This window comes from Heterocephalus glaber, unplaced genomic scaffold (genome assembly GCF_053883595.1).
Source record: "Heterocephalus glaber isolate CG9 unplaced genomic scaffold, H.glaber_assembly_v1.0 deba00001666, whole genome shotgun sequence".
In the NCBI taxonomy this organism is placed as follows: domain Eukaryota; kingdom Metazoa; phylum Chordata; class Mammalia; order Rodentia; family Bathyergidae; genus Heterocephalus; species Heterocephalus glaber.
In genome coordinates, this window is record NW_028258406.1 from 22681234 (window position 1) to 22691453 (window position 10220).

A 10220-nucleotide genomic window follows, 5' to 3' on the forward strand; every position below is an offset into this window, starting at 1 on the left:
GCCATATGGTGATGAGCGGAACGGGTTTGATTCTGACAACTTAAAACAAGAACAGCTTATCTACTATTGCACTTCAGTCTGGGTTCAGTATGAACTGAGAGGTGGCAAAAGATGGGTAAGGAATGGTACTTTAAACTATGACACCTTCTCCAGTTACAGCGTTTCTCCTTGAAACATGAAAGTTGGAATGAAATCCCTTACTTAATGCCTTATTTTGTGACTCTTTATCAAAGGGAATGCACAAGAACTATGGTACTTAATGTCACCTGAAAGAAAAGAGATATCCTAGATGACCTTGGTTGATGATGACCTTCATCTCTCAGGGGGATATGGGTCTTGTGAACTGCCTGATGATACTGAGAGGTCTCTTCCACCTCCTTAAAATCCCTGGGCCAATAAATCAGGTCCATCCCCTCTGCTAGCTTCTCTTACTATGAAGACAAAAAGGTACATTAAAAAGTCTGTTAATTATGATAAAGTGAATGGGGTCACACAGGGCACAGGAAAATCCAGCTGTCTTTTAAAACCAATTGGCAGAAGCCTTTCACAAACATACTAATATAGTTCCATTTTCCAGAGAGAAAGAAACACTAGTGGGACATTTTTCATCTGTCAATCAGCCCCAGATATTCAGCATAGACTACAAAAATTTTAGATAGGTCCTCAGAGACCTGAGGCTAACTGCTGTACACAGCCTTTAGTGCTCAACAATCAGGACACAGAAGAGGGACAGAAAAAAGGCTAAGATCATAGCTGCTGTAATCAGTAATACTTTAAATTCACCCAGGTCATTCAAAGAAAAACCCAGGGACAACCAAGGAAAGGGTTCCTGTTTCAAGAACAAAGGAACTAGACACAGCACGAAATTGCACAAAGCCTCCACCTGGGCCTGCAGTACATGAGGCAGCTAATGTGCCTGACTTGGGAGACTGGAGGTCTGACTGTCCTTGTTCCCAGAGAGAGGATAAGCCAGCCAGAACCTTCATTTACTAAAGAGGCCCAGGGGAACCTGCAATGCCCCTGTCCATGGATACCACCATCTCCTCTGGGGAACCATGGACATCATGGGTGAGCCAATTCAATTACTGCATCGTTTTGATTTCCTGCTCTAGAAATCCCTCTTCTGGATTTATAGCCAGAGCTGGGGTCAAGGGCTCAGGGATTCTTTATTTCTCCTCTGCCCAGAAGTTAGTCACTCTTATAAAAAAATAATCTTCCAGATCTATGCTACCAGGAAAAACATCAGTGACCTGCCCCTCCAAAATCCTGAGGAAGTATGTGACTCACTGATAGAAGTAGCTTTGTCCCAAAAAGACATCAAAAGTCAGGTTATACAGTTGTCAATTCATAGCAGGTTATTAAAGCTAAGTGTTGGGAGCAATGCTACATAATTCTAGGGAAAAATCATTTTATTAGGCCTAGTTCTACCTACAGGCCAGCTCTGGCCCTCCTTGAGACATAATTCCATTTTGGCCTCGGTCACAACAAGACCTTAGTGATCCGTGATGCTGTGATGCTCCAGGGCAAGACCACACCTGTGGGAGACACCCTGGGAGGAACCAAATCTTCATCTGCATAGTTCCTCATTGTTCTTAGATTTCCACACCCCCCCACCCCCCTACGCGTCTTTTGTTACACCTTGTTTATCCCAATGTGAAGTACTGAAATCTACATATTCATTTGTTACATTTGTTTCTCCCTATGTACTGAATAAAAGGTGCTGCAAGCTAGAAGTTTTTGTCTTTGCTGCCCAGAGCAGCACTGATCAGACTCAAAGCTCAGCTTCTTCTCAAAGTCTCATTTGTCTACCTTTCCTGTAATTTGCCCTGTGCTGCCGTGGCTCGCAGGAGACTAGGACTTACTGCAGAGGTTCTGGTAACGTCCCCTTCCCCTGTTCCCTACAGCTAAACCTCTTCCCCTAGCAGCAACACTCTAAAAACGTTGGGGGGGGGGGGGGAGGCGCTTGATGACTAATAAATAATCATTTATAAAGCACAGACAAAAAATTCTACAACTCCTAGAGGCAGTCCATTTTCTCAAACAGGTCACAGTCTTGTAAAGGACACCAAAGAGACATGTCTCCCTAAAAAGTCTGATAAGCAAAAAAGGACAGCCCTACAGTCCCTTAAGACTCTAGCCTTATTCCCAATTCCTGACAAAGCACTCTGTTCCTTCCTCAAGGAACACAGGGACAAGCTATAAAATCCTACGTGGGAAATGGTCACGCGAGTTTTCACAGGACTGCGACTAATGATAATCAGTTTGATAAAGAAAATTTAAACCATAGGTTAGTTATTAAGACAGATGAAGTAGAATAAGTAATGCATTCCTTTAAGATTTACCTTTCCCGTAACTATTGTTGTTTAAGGTGATGGCTAACTGACCATTTGACCTAGCTGTGGATAACATTTAACCTGGAGAAAAACAAAGTAGTTTACAATGTATGTGTTTTAAGTGCCATCTGTATGTTATATACCTGTGACTATAACCATTAACAGGAACTAGCAGTAAAAGGGAAACAAATTTTATTAAGACCACCAGGAATGAGGTAATGGCTAAAAGAAGATATAAAAGGAAATGATAAAATAAAGGACAGAGCGGACTCTGACCAGACCAGTTTCTGGTGGTCCTGCCTGCTTGCAAGTAAACTTTTATTATTTTACCCGAATTGTGTCTCCCTATATTTCTTTCCGCGATTCCAGAACAACTTGACAAGTCTGCAAAGCCTGCCCACTCTGTGGCTACAACAACCTGGGCAAGCCCAAACCATTTCCTTTATTAAAACCTGTACAGAAGAGAGAGACATACCCTGGAGAAGACTGGCAATTAGACTTTACCCATATGCCACCATGTGGAGGATTTAAACAGACACTAGTCCTAATTGATACCTTTACAGGCTGGATTAAAGCCTTTCCTACCTATTCAGAAAAGACTACTGAGGTAATTAAGGTGCTTCTTAAAGAAATCATCCCCAAATTTGGACTACCCAAGTGACAATGGACCTCTTTTACCACTCCCCTGAATAACTCAGGGAGTGGCAAAGACTTTAGGAATAAGGTACCACCTCCATTCCACTTGGAGGCCTCAATCTTCTACAAAGGTAGAGAAAACCAACCAGACCCTAAAGTGAGCTCTGGCAAAACTTTGCCAAGAGATGTCTGAGTCCTGGCTCCAATTGCTACCAATGGCACTCATGAGGGTTCATAACATGCCCAAAACTGGGCTAAGTTTGAGCTCATTTGAGAAATTACACAGAAGGCCATTTCTATCCTCTGGTATGATAGTAGCCCCAGAGACTATGAGACTCTTAAAATATCTCTAAAATCTAGGCTATCCACATGTATGGGAACAGAGTCCTGCCAGCTCCTGGCCCAGGGTGACCACCTAGTGTCCACCCTAGAGAACAAGTGCTTGTAAAAGCTTGGAGAGAGGAAACACCTGATGACCAGTTAAAGCCAAAATGGAAGGGCCCCTTTTCAGTGATCCTTGCCATACCTATTACAGTAAGGGTGGCAGAGATAAGATACTTGGGTTCATTTTTCTAGATTAAAGCCAGTCCCACCTACACTGTCTGAAGAACAAGATCACCCAAAAGGAGAAAGCTACTCCTATGAACCTCTGCAAGACTTGAAATTTCTCTTCAACAAACAAAGCTCTAGTGGGCCGGGGATTTAGTTCAGTGGTTCTGGTGCCTGCCTTGCAAGTGCAAGGTCCTGAGTTTGATTCCCGGTACAAAAAAAACCCCACAAAGCTCTAGTGCTGTTACAGACAAATAAACAAGATCTTGCTAATTTATCCGACATACCTCTCTAACATACATTCTTCTCTACAGGAAGCGTGGAAATCTGACCTGCTCCTGTCAGATCAACAGGGTCATCAGTTTCTCATAGGAGTGTGAACCCTACTGTGATGTGACATCCAAGGGTTCTAGGTTGCATGTTCCTTATGAGAATCTAACACCTGATGATCCAGGATGGAGCTGAAGCAGTGATGCTAGTACTGAGAAATATAATTATTATGTATTTCAAATATATACTAACAACAACAGCAACAAGAAGAAACTAACACCCAAGTCTGGGGAAAATTTGTCTTCCTAGAAATCAGTCCCTGGTGACCAAAAGGTTGAAGAGCTCTCTTCTTAAAAGTCTAAGGAAGAAGAGGAGGGAAAAAAGAACAATAGCAAATGGGAAACACATGGTAATAGGAAGGATTTTAGAACAAAAGCAAAGTGAGTGAATGGTTTCACAGGGAAAAAAAGGGAAAGAGTGAAGGGGAAGAAAGGAAACAGCCAATAAAAGCTCCAGACAGATAAGGAGGAAGGGTTCAAGAGTACTGGTAGAGGTCATGACCTTGAAAAAGAGGCAGGCCTGTCATCTGATTCCAGAAAGGAGATAAAAATAGGTAGTAAGTCTTTTTTTTTTTTTTTTTTTTTGGTACCAGGGATCGAACTCGGGTCCTTGCACTTGTGCAGCAGGCAGTGAAACCACTCAGCTAAATCCCTGGCCCAGCTAAATCCCTGTCTTAATAAAATTTGGAGAGTAGGTGGGTAAAGCCAGGCAGAAAGCTGAAGAAAAGCATAACCAGTGGAGTCAATTTCCCAGTGAGAAAATCTGTTGAGAGTAAGGGAAAGCAGAGAATGAGCCCAGGGCTCCTGCAAATAGTGACCATTTTAGAGTCACACCAAGTTGACAAAGGACAAGTAAAAGGCACTGGAAGGAACAACTAAGATATGAAATCACTAGCAGCTCCAATTATGTGGTTATCTGAATTTCTGGCACTGGCAAATCTGCTATGTTCTCAAAGGGCAGATTTCACAATTTCTGGGTTGTATTTGGCTGGGGGTGTAGCTCAGTGGAAAAGTGCATGGTTCAATCTGTGGCACCAAAAGGGGGGTGGGAGGAGAAGTAGGAGGAGGAGGAGGAGGAGGAGGAGGAAGAAACAGTTAAGTCATAGTTGCAAGGCTGGGAATTAGCTCAGTGGTAGAGCATTAATGGGCATGCTCGAGGTCCTACGTTCCATCCTCAACACTACCCACCCCCACACTCTGTGCTAGCACTCTATCTCACCAATCTTTGCTCTGCTCATATTTTCTCTTTCAACTTAGTTTTTTTAAAAAGAAAAGAAAAAACCCTTGATACTGGGAATGTAACTCAGTGTTAGGGCATTTGCCTAACATGTGTTCGGCCATGTTTGATTCCAGCATGACAAACAACAAAAAAGCAACAGACATTTCAGAATTCAACTTGGGGAAAAAAAAGGAATTTCACTTGGCTATGATTCTAATTTTCTCCTATAGATAAAAATGATACTAAGGTCACCTGAACTGGATACTTCCTTGATACTTATGCTGTGGTATCAGTGGCCAGGGATCATGTCACTAGCCCATAACCATCCTTCTGATTTAGAGAAAAATGCAAAAGACATTTAAGATACAGCTTCTCACACCCTTAGCTTACCAGGTGACTTAGAACTGCACCCTGAGTTAGGATTCCCCTGATCTCTGGCACTCTGGACACTGGGGTCTAGACAGCCCACTCTAAGGCAATGCCACTGTGAATCAGGATAGGACAGAGTTGACACCCAGCTCTTCCATGGTTTTCATGGATTCTGTGTGGATGTGGGATGACTGCTTTTAACAGTCTCCAAGTGGTCTTCCAACTCCCACTCTTCCCCTTCTGGGTTCTCCCTCCTCCCCAAGGGGGCCTCAGACTATTTCCCCATACACTAACTCCAGCCTGTGGGGTAAAGTTCAAACTGCTGACCTGATCAACAGGGCCTTCTAAAATCACTCTCCAGCCTTGCCAAGCCCTCCCAGCCCCCAAGAGCTTCTTTCGATTCCCAGTCCTCTGCGCTTTCATACATGCTGCCTGCAGTACCCTGCCCTCCATGCTATGTGAGCTCAGTCAGCACTGCTCTTCCTTCAGGACCCACTGGAGCACCACCTCCTCTTCAAGTTCCTCTCATGTGCCTTGCTCCCTCTCCTCTGTGGGTGCGGAACAGTGTAGACACCTGTCCTAGCACCTATGACACACAGGAGGAGCCAACCTCTCTGCATGCTTGCATCCCCCCGACTGACCAGACCGGAACAGAGGCGTCTCATGTTTGTGGACTGAATACTGAAGGACCAGGTCACCTGGTCACTAGTGCCTCACAGAGACACCTCTGAAGAGGAAACATTGTGGAAATCATACTATAATTCATTCATTCATTCATTCATTCATTCAAGAACAACTGGGAGGGCTGGGGATTTAGTTCAGTGGTTCCCCTGCCTGCCTTGCAAGCACAAGGTCCCGAGTTTGATCCCCCGTACCAAAAAAAAAGAACAACTGTGAGGCTTTTTTTCATACTGTGAGAGTAATTTTTAAATGATATAAACTTGGTCCCTTTTTTGTTGTTGTTGTTGTTGTTGGTACCGGGGATCTAACTTGGGTCCTTGTACTTGCGCAGCAGCAGGTGGCGAAACCACTGAGCTAAATCCCAGCCCACTGGTCCCTACTTTTAAGAAGATATGCTATATTCATTGTTTTACATAACAATACCAGGTAGTATGACCTGGTATCAAGCAAGTTTGGAAGGTAATATGTTCCTAAAAAAGGCAGAGAGGCCTGGCCAGGACTCAATCATAAATCTGTCTCTTATTAGCAAGAAACCTTAGGCAAGTTAATTAACTTCTGCCTTAGTTCCCCTATCTGTAAAATGATAATGAATTCTGACCTCTTGTTTTACCACTTTCCCTTCCCTCTGCTACTCTGACTTTCTTACTGTTCCTCAAACACTCAGGTCACTCCTTCTCTACTATTTCTTATCACAACATTCCAACACAAAATAGGTGGGGCATTTCTTCATACCAACAATTCTCCATCCCTCCAGACACTAACTGACTACCCTACAATCCAACACTATCTGGAGTTAGCAGAGTGGGAAAGTCCACTGGATGAGGGCTCAGTTCCACAAGACTGCCCCTTCTGACACCAGTCACCAAATCTGGGGCACCTAAACTTCTGAAGGTCTGGCTATAAATCCAGGGCCTGTCCACAACTCTACAGTGGATACTTTGCTAGTGTGACAAACATAACTCAAGAAGGCACTTTCCATACTATTATTACCAGGGTGTCGTGGTAGTAACTAGCCCCCATCCTGAAGCTATCTAGGGGTTTATCAGGGGCCACCTCGCTACAGAAACTCAGGTGTGTTAAATAGAGCTTATTATGAACAACAAAATACTGCTCCATCACTCAGAAAATGTCAAAGATTTTAGTTGTGCCAGAAACAGGACAAAGATCAAATCTGTACTTTAGATTATCACACTCCTACCTTAGGAATTGGACACTTTGTGGTTTCCTAACCCAGAAAACTTCCCTGAAAAGTGAATCATTCAGGTCTTTACTCCAATGCCACCTCCCCTAGAAGCATTGTCTGACTGTGCACTTAAAAATATAATCTTCTTTCCCATCCATTCCCTTCCTCATGCCCCTACCCTGCTTATTTTATTCACAGTACTTACCAGTACTACCTGAAACAGGACCATTTATTTGTTTGCCCTTTTTTTCCTTGTATTTCCTACTAGGATATAAACTCCTAGTAGGAGTTTATATGAGGGCAGAGTCATGGACTTAGCTGGAACCCCAGTGCCTAGGATTCCTGGCACATAGAACTCAATACTTGTTGAACAAATGGTGACACAGAATAATAGTACCTATATCAGGGCTGGGGGTGAAGCTCAGTGGTAGAATATGTGCTTAGTATGTCTAAGTCCCAGGGTTCAATCACTAGCACAAATAACTAAACAAGCAAAAACACCCCACATCAAAGGGTTTTAAGGCCAGGGGTACAGCTCTGTAGTAGAGCACATGAGCACAAGACCCCAAATTCAATCCCCACAATGTCAAAGGGGTAGGGGTTGTAAGGATTTAAGGAAGAGTGCCCATAGAGGAATATAAAGTGTCTAATACAATGCCTAGCACGTAGTAAGATCTACAACATTGGCTAAGGCTATTATCAAGGAATCCAGAAGAGGGTGAGGTCAACGTGGGCCAGGGCAATTACAAAAGGTTTCGGAGAGGCGCCAGGACTTGTGCTTGATCTGGAAGGATAAGGATTTTTTTCTCCAGCTGGGCATTTATCGGGGTTGGACATGTCTCCTCTGCACCAGTCACTCCTCCCCAATGTGTGCTGTCTTCACACCCCAGATCAAATGCTGCCTTTACACTGTTTAGAATCATCTACAGACAAGCCTCTCTACCCATCCATTAATCTGCTTATCTTTCATTCCCACACCACCAGAACTCAGACATAATTTCACTATTACTAAAGGGCACTTGATAATACTTGTATCATTGAATTAATTAATTTCAGAGATGTACGGAAAAGAGACAACCAACTCTTCAGTCCAGTTATTCAGGCCTGGGTGTCTATGACAGCTAAAGAAATACTCAAGTGTTGGCATTAAAAGTCAAGTGCAAAGATCATGTCCAGTTGGGCATGGTGGCACATGCCTGTAATCCCAGCACTGGGAAGCCTGAGGCAGGAGGACTGCCTCCAGTTTGAGGCTAGCCTGAGTGACTTCAAGGCCAGTCTGGACTACATAATAAGAACCTGTCTCAAAAAAAAAAAAAAAAAAAAAAACCAAGAAAAGGGCTGGGGATTTAGCTCAGTGGTTCTGCCCTCTGCCTCACAAGTGAAAGGTCCCAAATTCAATCCCCGCACCCCCATACCAAAAAAAAAAAAAAGGGCTGGGGATTTAGCTCAGTGGTTTCACCACCTGCTCTGCAAGCTCAAGGACCGGAGTTCGATCCCCTGTACCAAAAAAACCCCCCAAAAAACAGAATGTCCACAGTAGAGCAACAACAAATTCTAGTCCATCAATCTTATGCAGAGATTAAACTGGGTAAGGCACTCAGTAAAACAATATCAAATATATATTAACTGGAAAATAGTACATGATTTTACTCATGTAAAACAAAATATTTTAAAAGGACACACACAAAAAAACCTAAAGATTTCTGTGTACATATATCATGTTAAGCACTTTATCAACTCTTCAATACCTTGTGCCTAAAACATAGGTTTTCAATAAGTATTTGCAGAATGAAGATACATGTACATTGAGAAAAAGATCGGAAATTCTGCTTTTTATGCTAAATATTTCTGTACTGTTTACATTCTTAAGAGACCACATTAATGTCTTATTTATATAATTAGAACGCATTCAATAGCTATTTTTTTAAACTGCAGAACTTGGATATAGACCATAAAGAAGTCCTGGCACCAGACTGTAACTTCCCCAGGGAATTAGTTTTGAACAATCAAGCCTCTTACTCAGGACTCCACGTTCACTCAGCCCTTCAACAGCGTAACAGAAAAGTTCTGAGTCACCAACTGTTCTTCAACACCTATGACCGGCCCGCCCTTTCTGGAGAGCTTTGCTCCCGAGCCACCATCCCTGGAGCTCTCCTCAGCGCTCCGCAGTCCCAGGGGCCCCCGGCGTCAGTCCGGACTGCAGGCAGGGAGGAAGCCCCCAAAGTCGTGCACGCCGCGTGGGAAGAAAACTCACGTTCCGACTGGCCTCTTCACTGGCTGAAACCTGCCTCTCCGGCTCAGGCATCATCCCCCGAAGACACTAGTTTGTTGTTCTTTTGGGGCTCTGATCTTCCCAAAGCCCAGAGATCACCAGGTGGGAGGCGTGGAGAAGAGCAATGTTAAAACCCTGGAAGAAGAGCAACGGCTGTGTAGGCATCGGTCCGGTTCGACTCCAACCCGACTCCAACCTGGCTTGGGGCCAGGGCACCTCTGTGGGTTAAAGTCGCGCGGCGCCGCGCCCCAGACGTGGCGGGGCAGTGAGAGCGCGAGGGGCGCTTGGTCCCCGACCCTCACCCAGGCCGGCCGGCTCCGCCCTCCCGGGCTCCGCTACCTCGGGCCGAGGCGCTCAGGACTTTCGTCCCGGGATCTCCGCCGTGTGCGGGGGAGGGAGGACTCGGCAGCAGCGGACGCAGATCCCAGTGATCCCCTACCGCCAGGGGAGAGGATTTGGCGTGGCCCGCTTTGGGACTCCGCGCGCCGGGGTCTGGGACGCCGCAGGTCGTAACCGCTGCGGGAATGGACTCTGCTCCCAGAAGATCGATCCGCAACCCGCAAGGGCCTCCCATTTGATTTCCACTGGGCCGCAGGCTATGGGGCAGGGGCGAGGGTGCCGGAGCGGGTCTTCCAGTGGGGGAGGGGCC

General features: G+C 44.9%; 1 protein-coding gene across 4 annotated transcripts in view; it reads right to left on the reverse strand.

The window, feature by feature from the left end:
• Atp7b (ATPase copper transporting beta) overlaps positions 1-10180 on the reverse strand; it is a 90008-nt gene extending 79828 nt beyond the window's left edge. For 2 of the 4 annotated variants that reach the window (XM_021257809.2, XM_021257807.2), the window contains exon 1: positions 9554-9847. Coding sequence is in view for 1 of the 4 variants with exons in the window: in XM_004844131.4 (XP_004844188.2) it covers positions 9554-9607 (54 nt within the window). In the remaining 3 variants the exon portion in view is untranslated. Of the gene's footprint in view, positions 1-9318; positions 9848-9910 lie in introns of those variants that run through there. The other 2 variants (XM_004844131.4, XM_004844134.4) reach the window with 2 other exon arrangements.
• Positions 10181-10220: the final 40 nt, after the last annotated feature.